The sequence below is a fragment of the Quercus robur genome, chromosome 8 (assembly GCF_932294415.1).
Source record: "Quercus robur chromosome 8, dhQueRobu3.1, whole genome shotgun sequence".
NCBI classification, from domain to species: Eukaryota; Viridiplantae; Streptophyta; class Magnoliopsida; order Fagales; family Fagaceae; genus Quercus; species Quercus robur.
This window is the reverse complement of record NC_065541.1, coordinates 55,520,082-55,543,429: the sequence shown is the minus strand read 5'-3', so window position 1 is coordinate 55,543,429 and position 23,348 is coordinate 55,520,082. Positions and strand designations below refer to the sequence as shown.

Here is a 23,348-nt window from a genome sequence, read left to right as displayed (position 1 = left end):
CATGCCAATTCAAATTTTGGGTAATTTTGATTTTGGTGCCTCAAATTTTAAATTTTATATTTTAATGTTTAGGCAAAATTTAAGTACAATATCTTAGGTAAAATACAATTAAGTTGGAAAATATAGCAAAAAGCTATCTATACTCAAATTAGGAGTGAGTAAAAGGAACATGTCATCGGCACACTGGAAATAATTAAACACAATGGGATGACATTTTATTGTTAAAGGTTTAAGTTTTTTGGTGTAAAGAGCTTGGTCAAAACACAAGGACGAGTTGTACATAAAAATATAAGGAGATAAAGTGTCTCCTTGTCGAAGACCAAAAGTAGGGTAGAAAATAGAATCTATTTTTCCCATTCCATAAAATAAACAAAATAATAGTTGTAAGACAATTCGTGACAAGTTCAATGAAAAAAAAAAAAAAAAAAAAAAAAAAAAAAAAAAAAAAAAAAAAAAAAAAAAACTCTATAAATGGTCATTCTAATTTATCGTATGCTTTATCTAGAAAAATTTTAGATGCAAAAGAGCCAGGATTAAATCCTGATTTGGCTGGATGAATAAAATGGTATACATATGGTTTAATTTAGCTAACAAGGACTTTAGAGTTACTAATTGGTCAAAAATGAGTTTCTAGTTCATGTCCATGGGCATTATTTTTAGAAATAAGAATAATCTAGGTTTGGTTTAAATCTTTGGGCACTCTACTTGTAACAAACGTGGTTTGTATAAACTTAATGACAATGGTGCCAACTACGGACTAACATTGTTGATAAAAAGTAGGCATGAAAAGCTATCAGGCCAGGAACTTTGTACTAAAAATGCCAACTACAATCATTTTCCATTTCCAAGGCAAGATTGTAAGGGTAAAAATTAATTATTATAAATTATTTTTAAAATTATTTTATAAAAATAATAAAAACAATTAATTATTTTGACACTTTATTTATATATATATATTTCTCATAAAAATAACGTCAAAATTTTTTTAAAATGATTTATTAATAATTGTAAAGGTACCGATTAACATGACCATTCTCCAAATTGTTTTGGTCGATGATAATAGAAGTTGGCTAACTGCCAAATTGGAAAAGGTGTTTGGTATCAAATGATACCATTTCAGTAGTACTAAAATTCAATAAGCGTAAGACATGTCAACAAAAAATAACTACACCACTAACAAATAAAGGACATGAATTAATGAATAGTTATTTTTACACGCATATCTCTTATTTATTAGGTTTTTATATAAATAATATAATATTATTTGATACAAAATATTTTCCCCCAAATTGATACCCAAAAACAAAGACCTACTGCCAGAACCCTCAATGCCTTTCTCTAATAGTCATAGGGTAATAAAAACATGGAATTTACAATGCCCAATCCCCAAAGGTTATAGTTGTAGGGTATGTACTATGTTGTTTACACCAACAACACAATTTTGTAGTTTCTCAAAAAAAAAAAAAAAAAAACAACACAATTTTGTACTGCCAGGTCAATGGACAAGACAAGCACGTGACGATACGTTTGTTTTTCACCATTTGACGTTTGTATATAGAGTTGAGCTGGTTAAGATTTTGGCATGTGAGACTGAGCAAATGACATTGCTAAACCTCGATGTTCACAATGTCGGTATCATCATTATCATTCTCTTTTCTCTGATCTCTAAGGCCCATGCCCTTTTTAATCACGATCGGCCCTCCTTATGCTGCCACATGGACAAAACTGCCCTTGGTAAACAAAACAATTTATAGCTAGTTTTATCTTAATTTACTTTTTACCTTCCATAGAATAGATCACTATTTTAAACTAATGGACCACATTTAGACTTGTAAGACTAATTACAATTTAAAAATATATATATATATATATATATGATGATGCCGAAAATATCACCAATAGGTCACACAGTACTCGCGACTCAAAGTGAACCTGCACAATAAAATAACCGAAGACCTTAGAGAGCACCGGTGTGGTACCGGCCAAATACTCTCCGAAGGTCAAGTTAGAATTATTCTCACAACTCTAGAGTGCTAGAGAGGGTAAAATTATGCATACCTTCTTTTGCAAGGGTATTGGGGATTTTATAGTAGTAAATGATCGACTATTCCTCCTTGGTGTGGAAGTCTTTTCCTTATAGAACTCTACTTGAATCTTTCCGAGCGTGGTGAGCAAGGCTTTTCCTTGTAGAGGAGATCTATTTTCAGTGTGCGTATCTTCTAGAATCACCCTTGTGCTCGTATTCCCATATTGGGATTCTAGGGCGTTTTAGGCAATGAACGATAAAGACCTTAGATCAAGGGCCCTTACTGTGTCCTTCAGCGATGGGCCTTCAATGAGCGTTGGATCATCTCTATATCGGCCCAACAATTCCAATTCAGCAGGCCCATTTACCACAGGCCTGTCAAGCTTATATTTTATCCTCTTCAGTTACCCCCTTCACCCCAAGGATCCGTCAGTTTAGAACAAAGGAACCATGGGGTGATGATCCTAAGGTAAGGGCGTGACGGATAATTTTTTATGACGGAATGAGACCAATGAGATTTAAAGAAGAGGTTTTAAGGTTACAGTTAAAATGGTTTGACGGATTGATGCAAGCTAGGATGACGGTGCAAACGAGGAAACCGTCGACCATACCAACTACTGACAGGTTGTAAGAAAGTCATTAATGATAATGACACGTGTCGTAATTTGATTGGGTTTTATCTCGGATCGAAGCGTCGCTTCGACTTCCGTGCATCTCCCTTATAAATAAGGGAGTCTTCCTTCTCATTTCTCCAATTTCAGCAAAAATTAACCTGTCAGAGCTCACCCGTCACACCTGTCAGAACTTATCCGTCATATTTTTTCAGAGGCTGAATCGTCTAGTTGCTTCAATCGTCAGCGCTATACTTCCTCGTTTTACTCATAAAATTGGTAAGTGTTCTTTTCAAGGCCAATCTTGTTTTAATTTACCTTACTATCCACACCTGTTATGAACATATAGACCCGTCAGAGTCTTAGGTTCTTGTCGTTTCGTGTAGGAAATGTCTAGTGCGTCCAGTAATTAGTCGGTTGTTCGTGACGGGCTGGATTACGAGGAAGTATATCCGTCCGATCATAGAGAACAAGATAGTCCTGGTGATGATAGGAGTCCGTCCTCCTCCTCCTCGTCCTCAACATATGAGGATACGGAGGTGGTTGAACAAGACGAGGGCTTTGATGACGGTGAGGAACAGATGGTTAGATACGTCGTCGGTGCTGATGGGCTCAGGGAGTTCATCATGCTACCAGAGTGGACGGTGAATTACTTCTCGTCTGTTATAAAAGAAAAGCACTTCAAAACATTTAGGGATAACTATCAAATTCCAGACAATATTTCCATCCGTCTACCCCATAAATCAGAGAGATGTTATTATGAAGGGGTAGAGGATGTCGGGGTATATAAGCAAATGTTGAAGGCCGGACTCAGGTTCCCATTGAGTTCGCTTCATCGTGAGCTCCTCCGATATTTGGGATTATCCGTGAACCAAATTTCCCCTAATGCCTGGAGGGTCTTCATAGCAATGGAGATCCTGTATTGTGACGGACCAGAACCAACACCAGCTGCCGTCAAGTACGAGGCACAGATTAGAAGGCGTAAGTCCGTCACCCTATTCTTGATAAGTTACGTATCTTATTTTGATAACTAATATTCCCGTCCACGTTTCAGAAATGGACGACGCCAAGAGGAGAGCTTTGATTAGATCCAAAGCCGCAAAGAAGACCGACGATGTTGCTCCCCCTGTGACAGGCCCAAGCAATCTATCCGTCAAGAGGAAAATACAGCCCAAAGGGGATCGTCAGGCCAAGAAGGCCAAAGTGTCCTTGGAACCCGTCGTAGGACTTATGGCGGAGCCTTCGAAGACGGCCACTCCAATCAAGCACAGGGTCGGCAAGGGCCTCATGAAGGGGCCATCGAAGGATCAAGAGAAGCCACCCGTCCTTCTTCGGGAGGATTCTAAGCACGCCTTAGAACAGATTTCCTCCATCATGTCGGTGGAAGATTATGAAGACCTAGGCAACCATTCGACGGAGGCCATGGGTGAGACGGGCCTTTTTGCTATTACACAGGTAAGACAGCCCGTCTACTTTACCAATGCTAATTACATTTTTTTTTTTTTTTTACCCACACTTCGCTTCATAACTACCATTATTATTATTTTTTAGGCAATGGTCATGATGAAGGGGCTGATGGGACGGTGCCTCGGCCATGGGACGGCCCTGGATCGTGCACGGGCGAAAGCGGAGCAGACGGAGGACGAGCTTAACCAGTTGCGAAATTGGAAACCCAAGATGGAGAGGAAGCTTGAGCTTTCAGAGAAGGCAAGGAAAAATCTTGAACAAGTGACGGAAGAGGCAAAGAAGACTCTTGAGAGCAAGGACAAGGAGAGAGAAGAACTGAAAAATGAAGTCCGTCAGGCTAAGGATGTCGCGGTTCGTGAGTACTGTGACTCTGACGCCCTGATTACTGAACTAAGTGACTCCTTCCATCAAGGTTTCGTGGATGCCATCCGTCAGGTCAAGCAAGCTTATCCGGATTTGGACGTTTCAAAGTTCAAGGTCGAAGACCCAGCTCAGACATTCGTCATACGTGCTGCTTCAGAGGATACAGATGACCTCTTTGCTGATAACGATGCCCTTGGTGACGGGGAATCAGCACCAGCAAAAGTTGCACAAGCTCAGCCTGATACAGAATCGGTCCCTCAGTCCGTCATTAATGAGGACAAAGTTCAGTAGCTAGATTTTTTTTTTTTTTTTTTTTTTTTTATGTACTTGGAGAACAATTTTCATCTGTTGCTGATGATATGTAAACATTGCCTTTTAAGGGCCCATTTTTTGTCGAATGCATCTGTTCACTCCGTTTTATATGCTGAATGTTTAAATTTTTTGAACTTTTTAATTTTGTATTTGAATTCTGTCATTGTAGGACCTATTTACACCCGTCCACTTATTTGTTACTATTGGGTCCGGCATGTATGGGGGTTGTCTAAAGAATTCATTTTTTGGAAACCCATCCACCCCGTGGGATAGTTTTAAGTCCGTCCAAGTTGAACATTAAATTTTCATCCGTCCATTTTTTGGACTAAACTTTTATCCTCTTAGGACGATCCGTCCGCTTTGTGGACATGTTTTGTCTACGTCCATTTTGGGCTTTAAGTCGTCATCCTTTTGTGATGATCCGTCCACTTTGTGGACTTGTTTTGGACTTCAAATCGTCATCCTCGTGGGATGATTCGTCCACTTTGTGGACTTGTTTTGTATCCATCCATTATGTACTTCAAATCGTCATCCTTGTAGGATGATCCATCCACTTTGTGGACTTGTTTTGTATCCGTCCATTTTGGACTTCAAATCGTCATCCTCGTGGGATGATCCGTCCACTTTGTGGACTTGTTTTGGATCCGTCCATTTTGGACTTCAAATTGTCATCCTCGTGGGATGATCCGTCCACTTTGTGGACTTGTTTTGTATCCGTCCATTTTGGACTTCAAATCGTCATCCTCGTGGGATGATCCGTCCACTTTGTGGACTTGTTTTGGATCCGTCCATTTTGGACTTCAAATTGTCATCCTCGTAGGATGATCCGTCCACTTTGTGGACTTTATTTTGTATCCGTCCATTTTGGACTTCAAATCATCATCCTCGTGGGATGATCCGTCCACTTTGTGGACTTGTTTTGGATCCGTCCATTTTGGACTTCAAATTGTCATCCTCGTAGGATAATCCGTCCACTTTTTGGACTTTATTTTGTATCCGTCCATTTGGGACTTTAAGTTGTCATCCTTATAGGATGATCTGTCCACTTTGTGGACACAATAATAATAATAAAAAATCCATGTAGAAAATCAAAATTGCGTCTGATTATTCTTCTTAATAGAAATGCGTAAGGGAAAAGTACCTGCCCCCTTGGGCTTAAAAAGGCACGAGTAGATTGTAGCAAAAATAGTTGAAGAAAAACTAATAATTAAAAAGCTTAAAATAAACTGGTCAATTGGGGGATTGTTGCTATTCGCCGTGTTACTACTACTGGTAGTACTTTCTCAAGTGCTCGGCATTCCATGGATGTGGCAGCTTCTTTCCGTCTATCGTCTCTAGGTGGTAGGTTCTTTTCCTTTGCCATGACGTAACTCAGTAAGGTCATTCCCAATTGGGGTCGAGCTTTCCCTGTGTAGGGTCTCTAGTTGCACCCATGACCTTCCTGAGTACGAGGTCTCCTACTTGGAAGTCTCTGTGTCGGACCCGAGAATTGTAGTGTTTGGCCATGCGATCCTGGTATCTAGCGAGCCTTTGTTCCGCCACCAACCTAATCTCGTCTATCAGGTCTAGCTGTAGCCGCATTGTTTCGTCATTCCTGCTCTCGTCATGGTTGTGAACCCTGTAACTTGTGAGCCCAACTTCGGCCGGGATGACCGCCTTGCTCCCGTACGTTAGTCGGAATGGTGTCTCTCCTGTTGGGGTCCTCGCCGTTATCTTGTATGCCCATAGTATGCTCGGCAATTCTTCAGGCCATATGCCCTTTGCCCCCTCGAGTCGAGTCTTGATAATTTTAAGCAGAGATCGGTTCGTGACTTCAACCTGTCCATTAGCCTGAGGATGGGCGGGGGATGAGTAGTGGTTCTTTATCCCTAGCTGTGAGCAAAAATCCCGGAAGTAGTCGTTGTCAAACTGCCTCCCGTTATCCGAGATAAGGACTCTAGGAATACCAAACCTGCATATGATGCACCTCCAGACAAAACTTCTAATGTTCTTCTCCGTAATGGTGGCCAAAGCTTCCGCTTCAACCCATTTTGTAAAGTAGTCAATACCCACTACCAGGAACTTCAGCTGTCGTACCGCTGTTGGGAAAGGTCACATAATGTCAAGTCCCCACTGAGCGAATGACCATGGAGCCATCATCGGGGTCAGCTCTTCGGTTGGCTGTCTGATAATATTGCTGAATCTTTGGCATTTGTCACAGCTTTTAACTTAAGCCTCGGCATCCTTCTGCATGGTTGGCCAGTAATACCCAGCTCGTACCAGTTTGTGCACCAACGACCTCGATCCAGAATGGTTCCCGCAGATCCCTTCGTGTACCTCCCTCATTACGTAGTCTGCCTCTTCGGCACCCAGACATCTTAGATATGGACGGGAGAAACTTTTTTTGTACAGGATGTCTTTTATCAAGATGAACCTTGCCGCCTGGACCTTCAGTTTTCTTGCTGCCTCCTTTTCCTTTAGCAGTACCCCGTTTTTCAAGTATGAAACTATCGGTGTGGTCCAGGTACTTTCAGAGCATATCTCCTGCATGTTGCCGGGATCTATTAGTGGAGAAAGTTGAACAAAAGAAAGTACATTACCCGGGGTTATCATATGATCTACTGAAGCGGTTTTGGCTAGGTGGTCGGCAAGCTGATTTTCTCCCCTGGGGATTTGGATGATCTTGGCTTCTAGGTCATCGATTCTTGCCCTTACTTGATCAAGGTATCTCTTCATCCTTTCCCCCTTGCATTCATAATCTCCATTCACTTGATTGGTCACGACCTGAGAGTCGCAGTAAATGACTACGCTCGCGGCTCCTGCGGCTTTGGCTAGGTCGAGGCCTGCTACCACTGCTTCGTATTCCGCTTCATTGTTGGTGGTGGGGAAGTCAAGACGGACCATACATTCAATCCTGTCTCCTTCAGGTGACAGCAGTACGATGTCGGCTCCCTCGGCTCGTCTATTGGATGATCCGTCGGTATATATGCTCCACTGAGGGGACTCTTCTGCCCCCTTGTCTTCGTCAAGAGTAAATTCTGCTATGAAGTCGGCTACGATCTGTCCTTTAATGGCTGTACGTGGGCGGTACTTGATATCAAATTCGCTCAACTTTATTGCCCACAACGTCAGTCGACCTGCAGCTTCAGGATTGCTCAATGCCCTTCTCAAGGGCTTGTCGGTCATTACGTTCACCGTATGGGCTTGAAAGTAAGGCTTGAGCTTGCGAGCCGCCGTGACTAATGCAAAGGCGAGTTTCTCCATAGGTGGGTATCTTTCTTCGGCACCGCGGAGCGCCCGGCTAGTGTAGTATACGGGCTTCTGTACCCCGTCCTCTTCTCTGATTAAGGCCGCGCTAACTGCGACAGGGGAGACAGCCAAGTAGAGGAAGAGTTCTTCACCTGGCTGCGAGGGGCTCAGTAGAGGTGGTGAAGATAGATAGGCTTTTAACTCCTCGAATGCTCGCTGACACTCGTCCGTCCACTCGAAAGACTTCTTTAACGTGTGAAAGAAGGGCAAACACTTGTCCGTGGCTCTCGACACGAATCTATTTAATGCCGCTACCTTGCCGTTAAGGCTTTGTACTTCCTTCACATTTCTCGGGGGAGCCATCTCTATTATGGCTCAGATTTTGTCCGGGTTAGCCTCAATCCCCCTTTGAGATACCATGAATCCTAGGAATTTTCCTGCTGTTACACCGAAGGCGCACTTTCCCGAATTGAGCTTCATGTTATAGGATCAAAGCGTGCTGAATGTTTCTCTAAGATCTTCCAGGTGGTCTTCCTCCTTTCGGCTCTTCACTAGCATGTCATCGACATAGACTTGGACATTCCTCCCGATTTGCTACGCGAACATCTTGTTCATCAGCCTTTGGAATGTTGCGCCCGCATTTTTTAGGCCGAATGGCATTACTTTGTAGCAGAAGAGGCCTTGACTGGTCATGAACGAAGTCTTCTCTGTTGGTTCTGTCACCGTTCGGTGCTCTTCTATGTTTAAGGTCTGGATTTGGTCTTCCATCTCCATCATGGCCACATAGCATTCCCGTGCAGCCATTTGACTTCTGCGCAGCTCTCCTACTCCATAATCCGTAGGAAATTTGATCATCAGGTGGTAAGTTGAGGTTACTGCCTTCCACGAATTGAGCGTGGGTCGTCCGAGGATAGCATTGTAGGCAGACGAGCAATCGACCACTAGGAATGTTATGTTCCTGATGATTTGTTGGGGGTAATCGCCTACCGTCACCGATAACGTGACCGCGCCCAAAGGGAATACCAGGCTTCCTCCGAAACCAACGAGTGGGGCGTTCGTTGGCATTAATCGCTCCTTGTCCACCCTCATTTGCTGGAACGCTGGATAATACAAGATGTCGGCTGAGTTGTCGTTGTCGACCAACACCCGGTGCATGTTGTAGTCTCCTACCCGCATGCTGACGACGAGAGCATCGTCATGTGGATGGTGCAAGCATCGTGCATCTTCTTCTGAGAACCCGATAATGGGGCCTTCTCTCGTTGCTATCTTCGGCACGGTGCCCGTCAGCTGAACGCTCTGTATCATCCGGAGGTACGTTTTGCGAGCCTTTTTTGAATACCCGGCTGCAGCTGTTCCTTCAACTATCATCCTTATGTCCCCTATGGGGGGTCTTGGTCGCTTGTTCTCTCGCCGGGGGTGCTGTTCTTGTGGGGGTGGATCTGTTCTCTCCTTATTGACGAACTTTTGCAGCTTCCCTTGTCGGATAAGGGTTTCGATCTGCTGTTTCAAGTCGTAACAATCGGCTGTGTCGTGACCATGGTTACGGTGGAAGCGGCAATATTTGTCCCTAGATCATTTGTTAGGATCACTCTTCAGCTTTCCAGGGAACGTCAGGGCCCCTTCGTCCTTAATTTGCATTAGGACTTGGTCTAACGGGGTGAAACTTGTGAATCTTCCTCCCATGGGTTTAGGGCGTCTCTCCTCCCTTCGGTCTCCTACCTTGCCTTTCTTCCGCCCCTGGTTCTGTCGGGTGTCTTCTTGTCTCTCTCTTTTCTTGGGCCTCTCTTCTCGGGCTAACAGCGCGTCTTCAGCGTTCATATATTTGGTGGCCCTGTAAAGCACTTCTGACATGGTCTTTGGGTCGTTTTTGTATAGGGAGAACAAAAACTTACCCCCCTTCAGCCCATTCGTGAATGCTGCTACAAGTATCTTGTCGTCGATTTCGTCGATCGAGAGCGCCTCTTTATTGAAGCGTGATATGTAGGCCCTTAACAACGTCTCCTCTTTTCGCTGCTTGATATTCATTAAACAAGCTGTGGACTTCTTATACCAATGTCCTCCGATGAAGTGCGTAGTAAATTGAACGCTTAGCTCCTTGAAGGTGCTGATGGAGTTGGGTGCTAGCCGGCTGAACCAAATCCTTGCTGCGTCCTTTAGGGTTGTAGGAAAGGCCCTGCACATAATCGCGTCTGCCACTCCCTGAAGGTGCATCAGGGTCTTGAAGGTCTCTAAGTGATCTAGAGGGTCCTTGACCCCGTCATAACTATCCATATGTGGCATGCGGAACTTACTTGGCAGGGGGAAGGAGTTGACGGTGGTTGTAAATGGCGAGTCAAGATCACTGGACACTCGTCCCTTGAGAGCGTTCATCATCACTTCCATCTGTTCCTTTATCGCCTGCATCTCCACGATGATGAGGGGCGGAGCCGTATCTGCAAGAGATGGAAGCCTCGTGTCCTGTCGTTCTGGTCTGCTTGGGGCGTTGCTAGCCTGTGGTCCTTCTTGATTCCTCCTTTCAGCGCTGGTCCCTTCTTGATTTGCTCCTTGGTTATTGGGAGCCGCATTTTTCTGGTTCAACTGCTCTTCCAGGTCGTGGTTTTGTTTGGTGAGGCGCTCCACGGCTGTGGCGAGCGTCCTGACCTGTCTCTTAAGAGCAGTCATGGGGGCTTCTTCTTCTTCTTGAACGTCGTTAGTGGTTGCCATTGAGCGAGTGAGTACCATGCAACTCTTTTGTCTAGGAAGCGATAATGTGCTACATTTCCCACAGACGGCGTCAACTGATGATGTCGAAAATATCACCAATAGGTCACACAGCACTCGCGACTCAAAGTGAACCTGCACAACAAAATAACCGAAGACCTTAGAAAGCACCGGTGTGGTGCCGGCCAAATACTCTCCGAAGGTCAAGTTAGAATTATTCTCACAACTCTAGAGTGCTAGAGAGGGTAAAATTATGCGTACCTTCTTTTGCGAGGGTATTGGGGATTTTATAGTAGTAGATGATCGGCTATTCCTCCTTGGTGTGGAAGTCTTTTCCTTATAGAACTCTACTTGAATCTTTCCGAGCATGGTGAGCAAGGTTTTCCTTGTAGAGGAGATCTACTTTCAGTGTGCGTATCTTCTAGAATCACCCTTGTGCTCGGATTCCCATATTGGGATTCTAGGGCGTTTTAGGCAATGAGCGATAAAGACCTTAGATCAAGGGCCCTTACTATGTCCTTCAACGATGGGCCTTCCATGAGCGTTGGATCATCTCTATATCAGCCCAACAATTCCAATCCGACAGGCCCATTTACCACAGGCCCGTCAGGCTTATATTTTATCCTCTTCAGTATATATATATATTGATCATTTTTAAGTATTCTGATAACTCATTTTGAAAAATATATATAAATTTATAACATAGGATATTATCTTATATTTAATGAATATTTTATAATAATTGATGAGCTATTATAATAATTGATGATCTATTAAACTTAGGTAGGTATGATAAATAAAAATAAGGTATGTATTGTAAAACTCTCCTAGTATTAATTATTAAGGTGTATTTATGTAAGATTAACATAAAGTGAGCCCAATAAGATTGTATATATTTTTATATAAAATAAGAGTATAATTTAATCTGTAGGGTCTCGGTTTGGGGCCCAAGCCCAACAAGTATGGAGTCTTGGTCCAAAGGGCCTTGAAACAACGAATTTGTAGAGAATGGGTTACAGAATCGGGCCTTAGCGAAGTAGATAGAGGCCAAGGTTGGGCTACACAACGCTTGGACACAAGAGGATCTTGTTAATGTCCAAATATTCTCAATCCAAGGGGATGAGGTAGATATTTGGAGGTTCTTCCTTTAAATTTTTCCAATTCAAAGGGATGAGGTAGATATTTGGAGGTTAGCCCAATCTTGGCCTTTATCTACTTCGTTAAGGCCCGGTTTTGTAACTCACTCTCTATAAATTCATTGTTTCAGGGCCCTTTGGACCGAGACTCCATCTTGTTGGGCTTGGGCCCCAAACTGAGACCCTACATAATCCATTTCAAATCTATTGACTTTTGATTGATCTCATAATATTTTTTTAATAAATTTTTTATGCCTCACAATTTTATACATCAGTGTTTTAATATATATTTTTAATTGAGTTTAATTATATTTTATATATAAAAATTCAATTAAAATAATGTGACATTATTTTTCTTTAAATAATAAAAAGATAATTTTATAGAAAAACACAATCATAATATATATATATATATATATACATGAATAATTACCATGATTACATATATATTTTGATACAAGATAGAATTTCGACTCTAACTTAATCTAAGTGTATATGTGTGTGAAATTCCCTCTTGGAAACTTGAACCTCGGCTCTTACCCCAACACCCACAAGCATTTATACTTGTGGAGTGACCACCGCACAAAGGGTGCGCAATGGTACCATAATTATATATTAGTTTCATAGAAAAACACACCCATAATAAATATTTATTAATAGTTACTATAATTATCAAATTTTACATTTTACACTTAATATTTCACCAATCATAATAAAAAAAATTATTAATAGCTAATAAAATTATTAAATTTCATATTTATATATAGTAATAAAAGAGAGAAGATCATTTTTTAGATAAAATTAGAGGCATAGCACTTGCATTTTTTTTTTTTTTAGAAACATATCACCCCAAATTATTAACATGCCATTTTTGCAATGTAGATGAATTGGACCAATAAAAATTTGTCATGTCAAATAAAAAGCCAACTCAACTTCAAGTAAGCAATCACACTAATGAAACTCCTAACATTATCTCTTGTCATTAATTTTCTTTATCTCCGACAATAATTGTTGCCGTCACATTCACCACATCCCTACTACTTTATAGAGGTTAGTAACTGGTTTATATTTTATTATGCGTAACACTTAAGTACCTTAGATGTAGTACACTGAGTTTTCCAATTAAATTTAAATATTTGTTTTCATTAACCAATATAGCACAAAACAATGTTATGTGTTTGCAACTTTGCACTTAATCGGAAACTTTGCATATAATATAAGGTATTATATCTAAATTTTATTTATATTTTATTGAATTTTTTCATGCATTGCTCAGACTAATGACTAGTTTATTAAATTAAAGAGTGATCGAAACAGTACTATAAAATTCAAAATGCAAACTATTTTTAGGAAAAAAAAAGTAAAAAAGTAATTTGAAGCACATAAAAGAAATCGAAACAGTACTAGGATAAAATCCGCCGAGATTAAAAACGGTCTGATTGGAACAATGGTTTCAAACTTTCAAGGTAAAATTATCAGCAAGGACAAACTCGTCGTTTCATCATCCAGTGCCAACTCCCAAGGCAAGCTCACTGTCCCCATTATCTATATTCATGCTTGTACTATTACTATATATATATGTATATATATATATATATATATTCATATTATGGGTTGCTGTATATTTATAATTCTACCTAAATTCGAAGTCACTGCAAAAAGCTGCATGCTTTTTTCTTCCTCTTAAACACTCTCCAGTACCCAATTGCCACCCACCACTTTACAGGTCATTTTCGTTTTGGACTCTCTCTCTCTCTCTGCAAATTCATCTTCATCTTCATCTCCTCCAAGCTTCAAGGTACGAATGCAATCACTCCTCATCTCAGTTTTTGTTTTTGTGTTTTGTTTTTAAATTTAAAAATAATGATTTTATTTGAAGAATGGGATTATCTTGGGTGGTGAAAAACAGAGAATCAAGAATTCGAATTGGGGTGTAATCATTTTGTCCGAGGAGTAACATGGACGTGATTTACTATGTTGTCAATTTGGAAGGACGGAATACTTGTTCACTTGTACCATGACATGAACAATTAGATGATTATTTTTAATCACTTATATATATATTTTTTAAAAATGGTTTTATAGTTTATACAAAAAGGCTCTCGCTTTCACGAGGTCTGAGAGAGGAGGGTTGGTAGGTAACTTTATCTATAGTTTATAAATTTGAAAATTTTTATTTGGGATGTTACCAGTTTGTGTTGAATATGCTGAATCTTGGCACAACTGAGAGACTATGATGTTCCATAATGCCCTGTTAGCATGACTTGTCATCAAGACTTATCTTCTTTTTTATTTTTTATTTTTTTAATTGGTAATTTACACACGCACCCAATAGGTTTTTATGTGTAAGACCTCACCATTTGCTTAGAATTATAAGACAAGGAGGTGCCAGTTGCGCTAGAAAGCTCGATGGTTTTATATCTTTTTAAGGTTCTTGTAAATAAGATTGTCCTGTTAATATTTGCAACTGTGATTGTGATGGATTTGGATTGTTTGGTTATATAATACAATTGTCCTCTTCAATGTGCTTGCTACCAGTTCTGAAAAAAGATTTAATAATGAACCACATCTTTTATCATCCATTGTCAGTTTTTGGTTCAACTGTGATATTTCTATCCAAGTGATTTGAAAGTGTTTCTATGCGGATATCTTAGTATTAGTAGTTCAGCTATACTACTATGACATGCTATTAAAGAAATAGTCCCACCTAGATTGTTCTTTGTGACAAATTTTGGGACTCCTGTATTTTTTGTGGACATTATGTTGCTTGTTATATAAGTCACATTCTTTACCAGGTATAAGTTAAAATAAGTTAACATCTTATGTTATCTTCAAACTATACTTAGGTTCATCATATTGTTATCAGTTTAGCAACTTCTTTGCCTTTTTATTATCTATATGCATGGGTCTTTGAGTAAATTAGTAGCAAAATAAGTGTTTTTTGTTCTTGATAAATGTTTTACAGACATGTCAAGCCTGGGGCGGAGAGGAATTCATTTCTTTCACAAACTAAATGCTGCAAATGTCCCTACTGATTTGCTAGAAAAGGGCCAAAATCGTGTTATTGATGCTTCCCTTACACTTATCCGTGAGAGGGCAAAGCTTAAGGTATATGTTGATGTTTGTTTTGAAAACTTTTATCATGTTGTTGTAGTCATTATTAGTTTGTTGTCTTGTGTAATTCTATGTGCTAGTAATTTGATATAAGATGATCTGAATAGGAGCTTCGCAAAAAGGCACAATACTGAAAAACTTATTATTGGTTTTTGTTAGGGAGAGCTTGTCCGTGCTTTAGGAGGTGCTATTGCAACAACATCTCTTCTTGGAGTACCTTTAGGACATAACTCATCATTTCTTCAGGGGCCTGCATTTGCACCTCCTCGCATTAGAGAGGCTATCTGGTGTGGTAGCACAAACTCAGCAACTGAAGAAGGTATGAACAGTAGTTTGCCTCTGGACTGACAGTTGGAAATCTTAAGCATTTAACTATTGTAGGATAAGTTGTGTCTGCATGGTGCATATGCCTTCAATTGATTGCTGATGGATGTCTCTAATAATATTTTTAGTGTTTTGCGTTGTTGATTCATGTTCTCATGGAGTCTCTATATGGTAGGATCGAATTCAGATCTTAACTTCTCATATAAATTTGAGTTCTGAACATTTTCATTGCAAAGATGTGTTGATGGATACTAATAATACCTGATCAGTCAGTCACATTTAGCAGTATATGTTTGCACTGTGACATACTGACATTGATGCTGGGAAATGCAGGGAAAGAATTAAAAGACCCACGGGTGCTAACTGATGTTGGCGATGTCCCTGTCCAAGAAATTAGAGATTGTGATGTGGATGATGACAGATTGATGAATGTCATAAGTGACTCTGTCAAGCTAGTTATGGAAGAGGTGAGATGTCCTTTTCTGTAAGCTTCCATTTCAAATTATGGGCATTATTTATTGGAATTTCTAAATTACAACCTAAGCAGTTTCCTCTGGTAAGATCTTTGAATTAAACCCTGCAGCATTGTCCTGTTTTGGTCTAGTTTAATTAAATATTTTTCCTAGCTAGTTATGTTGGATGTTCTTATTGTTAAAAGCTCTTTGCAATTTTCCTTCTTCATCACTGATATCCTCCTTAGGGTTAATTCTATTTACTTGCTGAATGTTATGTGCAATACTTGTTATTCACTTGATGCTGTCTAGATTGACTTGTTTTTACTTTATATCTTTGGAGCTTCTTGGCAATTCTAGTCAAATAAAAATTCTTAACTCCAAGAAGAAACACATCAGTGAGATTATTTCTGTCTTGGATTAATTGTCAAAAATTAATCAAGCTAAACATTTGGAGGGTCCCAAATTTTGGGTTGTCACTATGAGATAGCTTAGTAAATGGCAAGGGTATGGTTGTGCCGAGAATTCTAGCTTCTCTTCCAATGGATGTTGGACCAAATGGCATCTCCACATCACTAAAAGAAGAAGTGGAGAATGAGGACACAAGTTCAGTCCTGTATGGCTTAGTGAGAGGTATTTACCTTTCCCAAAAAATTTGGGGGGGGGGGGGGGTGGGGGGGGGGGGTTAAGATTTTGCCTTTTCTCAGTGTCTTAAACAAGTGGAATAAAGTCAGCCTCCTTTAACATGTAATAGAATGGAAGTCAGCTAGTCCGTTTGGTATGGTGCTTGTTTTACATGCTTGCTTTGACCAAAGAGATCTGTTCCCTTGAAAGCTTCAGTGATATTGTCTGTTTTATGAAAATGTTTGGAGCATTTGGTGTGAGATTTTACTATCCAATAATTGTCTATTGCCAACTACCTTTTGGTTCAAAGTGGTCATTCCAATCCTAATGAGACCCATGCTCTTTCAGGCTCCATTACGCCCATTAGTTTTGGGTGGTGATCACTCAATATCGTATCCTGTTGTAAGAGCTGTTTCTGAAAAGCTTGGGGGCCCTGTAGATATTCTTCATCTTGATGCCCATCCGGATATCTATCATTCCTTTGAAGGAAATAAGTATTCTCATGCTTCTTCTTTTGCCCGTATTATGGAGGGTGGTTATGCTCGGCGGCTTTTGCAGGTAGACTTTTATCATGTATTATGATATTAAATGCAGCCTTGTATTTTCTGTTAACTTACATTGACCGAATAATTATTTTAGTGGCTAATTTGATATACTTAACTTTGAAGTTCATACCTTTCTTGCACCTCACAAATTGATTCATGAATTTAAATTTTGTGCCTCAAGGGATTTGGCTTGGACCCCCCCATCTTCAGTTCAATTTCTGCATTGAAGCTTTTCTCAATAAGAATTTTAGGTTGATTGCTACACTTCTAAAGAGTTCTGTTATACAAAATTTTGCCACTATGGTAGCCATCTTGAATACTCACTTTGACTTTTCAATGTATTCTAATTTCTAACTCATCTTTTTGCTTGTTATGTATGCTCAAAGTACCCATAGTGAATCCTCAACCATGTATTTGAGAGTGGAGGTTAATCGGTCCAAACACATGAAATGATCAATAAATATACTGACATAACTAACCACTATACCTCCTATAGACCACAAATCATATCAGGCTATAATTTGCCATAAAATCACAACAATTTTATTTTAAAAGTAGTTGCTGAACCCTGTTATTAAAAATATCTGAGATGCAATTTAGTTTAGGAATAACAAATATTCATATAACAAAATTGCTCCTAGTTAAAGCATCAAATCTCATGCTTAATTTTCTATCTGGCATACCATAGATCAGATATTGACCTTGTCAAAAGCTTTGGCATCTGACAGCTGAAAGTTGGGTCAATCAAACCAAACACAGGAACTAATCAATAAGACTGATATAATTAGTCCCTTTGCCTCATTGAGACTATAAAAATTAAAATCTGGTCTGCAGATTCCCAGTTCCAGACAACCTTAATGTTATTGAAAACCAATAAATGATGCAAATGGTCCCATATTAAGAAACCTCTAACTGACATTCCTGATTACCTTATGTGTGCATACTATTGATTTGTTGTTGGCTGAGTGATAAGTACTGGCTTATAACAATCAGCTAAGGAGATTTATCCTGTGGATGTCAGTGACAAGGCATTTAAATTGTGGGGAGATGGAGGAAAAAGGAATGGCCTTACTCCCATCTGGCTGCTATGCTCATAATGAAACATAAATTTTGGCAATAGGTGGAGAGACAACCAGTATGAGAGATGCAGCATGCCTAATCTGCTTTTAGGGCCCCAATCCAAAGTGCCCACAAATGATTGTCTCATTGTAAATAATTCTTTTGATTATGGCATAATCCTTTTGTTACTTCAATGTAGCCTCATTGAATTAATACAGCAGCAGAAACATCAAGAGAAAGTAATGATTGAAATTCGAGATTGATCTGGGTTGGTGACTGTTTGATTTCAATCTGCTGAAACATTTATTCCTTTTATTTTTTTGGCATTTTGACATTATCATTTAGTGTCCTTGGCTGTTGAATTTGAATAAATTTGTAAGATTTTAGGGAAATTTCACCCCATTCATCTGTGAAAAATGTCTATATCTGGAGATAACTTATTGACCTTCCCATGCAATTTACTCTGTTATCATACCTTTAATTCTTCTTTTCTTATCCCCTTCACTAAACCAGCCCTGTTTTTAATATTTTGATAGGTTCTGCATCAAAACTTGCTAATTGTAAGTAATAAACCTGAGTCTGGATTTTAAATTTTGAACTAAAATGTTGACTTTTCAGGTTGGTCTTAGATCAATAACAACTGAAGGGCGTGAACAAGGCAAAAGATTTGGAGTGGAGCAATTTGAAATGCGAACCTTTTCAAGAGATCGTGAATTTTTGGAAAACCTGGTCTCTCTCTCTCTTCTTCTGTCTTCTATTCTCCTAACTCTTTTTGGTTTTTGCTTGAACTTTTATGCTCCTCATTTAACTAGGTATATCCATGTCACTCTATGTTTATATGCAAATATATAGATATGTATTAAGATGCGTGGAAATTCATTTTAGTGGAAGTATATTTAAGTTCTGCAAGTATTAGAAAACCTGTTAATCTGTGAAATACATTAAAAAAAATAAATAAAAAATAAAAAATCTATGATGTGAAACTGTTAAAATGTTCTTTATAGATAAGTCAGGAAATTTGCTTTGTAACAATCATATAAGTTTCATTTGCTGTGTATGTGGCCAATCAGTTTGAATTTAGCTATGGAGTAATGAGTTGCACTAACAAGGACATTATCTAATATATATAGTCAAGGACATTATCTAATATATAGTCAATTAAGTCCTACACTCCTACTCTCTCTCAATAAAGTCCATTACTTGAATCTTGTTAAAGCCTTGAATTGTATTATACCTGGATCTGTTTTAATTTTGATACTATTGGAGATATTTCTAAGGCTAAAATATTATTTTGGTCCCTAAACTTGACTAAAAGTTTGTTTTTTCATCCCTAAACTATTGAAAATATTTCAATTTATGTCCTTAAAATTTAAACAATATATTTTTTCATCCCTGAACCATTAAAAAAGTTCTTTTTCGTTCTTATTTTTGTCTCTAAACTATTGAAAAAAAAAACTCTTTACCAAGTTTAGGAATGAAATAAGAACTTTTTAAAGTTTAGGGACCAAAATAATATTTTAGCCTATTTTTGATTATTGGTGAAATGAATTTTACATGGGATGGTGTACTCTGAAATAATCTGTATGCATTTATTATATATGCTAAAAATTAGTAATCTAAATCTCATGTTAAACTGCCAATGACCTTTGGGTCAAATGGCATTTGCTGGTCTTTCCAATGAGACTTTCGGGTTCAAATCCCCCTTCCCCCACTTAAATGTTCAAAAAGAATCTCATGCTAGACTTTCCATTTATCCTTAACATCCACCCTTCCCCCCACCCCCCCTGTTTTCTTGGCTGTGTGTGTGTCTGATTAACTTCTTAAAACCAAATTTAGAATATAGGATAATAATTTTGGTCAAACAGGTGCACATGTTAGTAGTGGAATCTGTAAACTTCATTTTGATTATCTAAAATGTCCTTTGACAGAAACTTGGGGAGGGTGTAAAAGGCGTGTATATCTCAATAGATGTGGATAGTCTTGATCCTGCTTTTGCTCCTGGAGTGTCTCACATTGAGCCAGGAGGTCTCTCTTTTCGTGATGTTCTCAACATCCTCCACAACCTCCAAGGTAATGTTGTTGCTGCAGATGTGGTTGAGTTCAACCCACAACGTGACACTGTTGATGGTATGACTGCAATGGTAGCTGCTAAGCTGGTGAGAGAACTGACTGCAAAGATATCAAAATTATAGACCCTGTGGCTTCCCCTCAAGACTTTCATATTCTTCACTGATGTACCAGCAATAATCAATGCTTCCAGCATACCAAATATTAGTTCATCCTTTGGTTTCATAAAAGGATATGGACTTAGAAATATACTTCTTGTCAGTTACTGAGAAAACTTTTTTTCGGGATTTATGTATTTGGGTTTACATAAAAACTAGTCATGATAATGTTACAACTGTTACAGTCGGTACATTGTTGTACTTAATCTCCTGCCAAACAGATAAGTAAACAACTATTACCTAGTTCAATGTTATGTTTCTATGTTTTGGAGTTGAGGGTTGAACTAGAACTAATGCTTCCCATGTTTTGATCACAACATTAACTAAATTGCTTATGGTGTTGTAACAAATATAAACTAATGAATTTTTTGCCAAGGTCCTCTGCTTGATTCTTTCTTTTACTGAACTTTTTGTAGTTCTTTCATGTAATACAACGTACTATATTAGTCATACAGTTTACCTATATAGTTAAGAGCCTTCTGACTTAGTGACATTGTCCAATCTTTTCCATGTGAACAACCTATATTCAAATAGCCCTCTTCCCAGTTCCCACTGCTGTTAGTGCCTATATATGTATTTATCAACGTATGATATTACATATATGGTAAATGATTCCTGATCATTTTCTAAGTGGTGGTAAATGATATTACATATATGTGATTTCCTCTAACCCCCCCCCCCCCCCCCCCCACACGAACATGGAATGAGAAAAGGCAATACAACTATTCTTGAAAACTTAGATACGATTTGGTGAGGATAAAACAAATAATTAAATAATATGTTTGGGTTCATTTTATTTATTTTTAAATATTTTCTATATTTATCTTAAGTTTTCAAAATAAATAACAACTTTTAAAATACTAAAAAATATTTTGAAAATTAAATGGATTTGTTTATATATATATATATATATATATATATCCTTGTCAAAGTTAGACAAAGACATTGTAGGGTCACGTTTTTCAGGCCCGGCCCAAGATGCTTGGGACCTTAGACCAGTGAGCCTGGTACAATGAATTTGTAGAGAGTGGGCCAAAGAGCTAGACCTTAGTGTATGGACAACGGTAATCGCGGTGTTCTTCATGCATCGTGTTTGTCGGATAACGATCGTCATAGTGTTCTTTACGATCAAGTTGAGATGAACTGGGCTCATCTGAGAGGATTGGTCCTCAACACGGCCTAGGGAGCCTTTTTCGATGCCTCTGGTGTGTTGGGGGTCTCCGCGCCCTCCCTTTTTGTCTCTCTTTACTCCATTTTTCCCGATCCCCCATTCTTGGAGGGTCTCTCACATTATATACTTCTTTCCAATCAATCTTGACCCTCCATCTGTTGATTGTGCAGGTCATTACTCGAGTGCTCGTCCCATCAGCCACTTTCCCAAGCCCTCTGTGAGTTGCGGCAACCAAGGCCGCACTGTTCAGGGGTCCTTTCCCCATTAATGCGGCCAGAACGTTAGTTGGATGCATTCAATGTGAAGGTGACAGTTTTTCCTGGAACTGCTCCTACACCATACCCCCGTGTGCGTCCTACTGTACTCGTCCTTTCTTCGGGGAGCGCTCTGGGAGGCTGCCTTTGAGGGCGTGCCGTTCTTTCCCTCTGGATTTCGGAATGCCGTGGACAGAATCGTCCTCGGATTCTGTCCTCAGCAACATCTCTAGGCCATTTGGACTTTCATTGTACGTCCTCGGACATTTTCCTCTCCTCGGCGCGGGCCTTGGGCCCAGTACGAAGTGGGCCGAGGTTGCTAAGTTCTTTGGCCCCACAGACATGTTGATATTTATCACTGTGAAAATTGTCTAAATAATAATTTAACACTTAGCAAAAAAGTATTCTCTAACTCTAGATACTCGATCTCACCACATTCTATATCAAAAAAAAAAAAAAATCTCACCACATTTAAACTATAATACATAAAGGAGTTCTCAATAAAAGAGTGTTATTGATACTTATCTATATAATATCTATAAGTTGAAACGTAGTATTTATTGTTATTATACTCCTATTGAGCCATATCAGTATAGCATTCGATACAATTTAATCCATTTCAATATAGTTTGGTCTAGTTCAGTCAATTTCGACCCATTTTGAATGTGAAAGACAACCATCTACCAACTTAAGCTATCATCCCTACCTTATTTTCAAGACATTAAAAACACACATGCAACATGCTAATTCATTATTGACTCTTACAAGACACTAGAGATTTTGAAGTGTTTGAGCTTCTTAGGCCTTGTTTGGATGGTGGAAACACTATCACTCATCACTCAATAACTCATCACTTATCATTTAAAAATCTCAAGTTACACGTTAGCAAGCATCAGTGTGAAGAGATGAAAAAAGTAGAGAAAGAAAGAAAGAAGAAGCAATAGATGTGAAGAAAGGAAGAAAAAATAAAGAAAGAAAATAAAAAAGAAGCACTGAACCTACAACAGGTGGAAAGAAAGGAGGAGCAAATGTGAAAAAAGAAAGAAAGAGAAATGAAAAAGCTTTTGGCGTTTGATGTGACAACACAAAGTATTAGGTTTCACAAGTTCCATTTAATTACCAAATTGCTATGTAACTCATAATTCAAGTATCTGAAAACATCTAAAACTTGTTTCCATTTTCAGTCACTCATTACTCACTTTGGTGAGAATTGAGTGATGAAAATAGAGTTGAGTAATGGAAACAAGCAAATCCAAACAACCCCTTATATTTGTATAATTAATTACTCTCATCCCCTGGATGTCTCCATATTGCTGCCGGATTTTCACTTTTTTTTTTTTTTTTTTAATTATTTTAGATAACATTGGATTTTCACATTTACTAGCTTGTCCAAATTTGTAACCAATGTTCAAAAGGTGGTAAGAGATGCAAGTTGGGTTTAAATTGGCTTACAAGAACCTGGGGGGAAGGTGTTTTTGACAACATTATTGGAATCATAGAGGAAGCAGTTTGGTTGTTAGGATAATAATGATTAGTTTTCCTATCAACCAAGATAGCTATCTTGGATAAAGAGGTCTCTGATTTATGTTTCTGCCAAGTGTGTGGCTAATATATATGAGTAATACCAACAACGCATAGCCCCATACTCACCCAATAGATAATCGACAATGGTACTTGGGCAAATCATACAGTAATAATTGAAAATAGAATCATATGTTTTCTGCTTTCTCCATTCCT

At 38.9% G+C, this 23,348-nt stretch overlaps 1 protein-coding gene across 3 annotated transcripts in view; it reads left to right on the top strand.

The window, feature by feature from the left end:
• LOC126697134 (arginase 1, mitochondrial) overlaps window positions 1-20,435 on the top strand; it is a 51,284-nt gene extending 30,849 nt beyond the window's left edge. Inside the window, exons 2-8 of one of the 3 annotated variants that reach the window (XM_050393996.1) lie at window positions 13,606-13,641; window positions 14,809-14,951; window positions 15,117-15,276; window positions 15,615-15,748; window positions 16,706-16,915; window positions 18,580-18,690; window positions 19,890-20,435. In XM_050393996.1, the coding sequence (XP_050249953.1) occupies window positions 14,811-14,951; window positions 15,117-15,276; window positions 15,615-15,748; window positions 16,706-16,915; window positions 18,580-18,690; window positions 19,890-20,153 (1,020 nt within the window). In that variant the 5' untranslated portion in view covers window positions 13,606-13,641; window positions 14,809-14,810 and the 3' untranslated portion in view covers window positions 20,154-20,435. Of the gene's footprint in view, window positions 1-13,569; window positions 13,642-14,808; window positions 14,952-15,116; window positions 15,277-15,614; window positions 15,749-16,705; window positions 16,916-18,579; window positions 18,691-19,889 lie in introns of all 3 variants that reach the window. The other 2 variants (XM_050393998.1, XM_050393997.1) reach the window with 2 other exon arrangements.
• The last annotated feature ends 2,913 nt before the right edge of the window (window positions 20,436-23,348 follow it).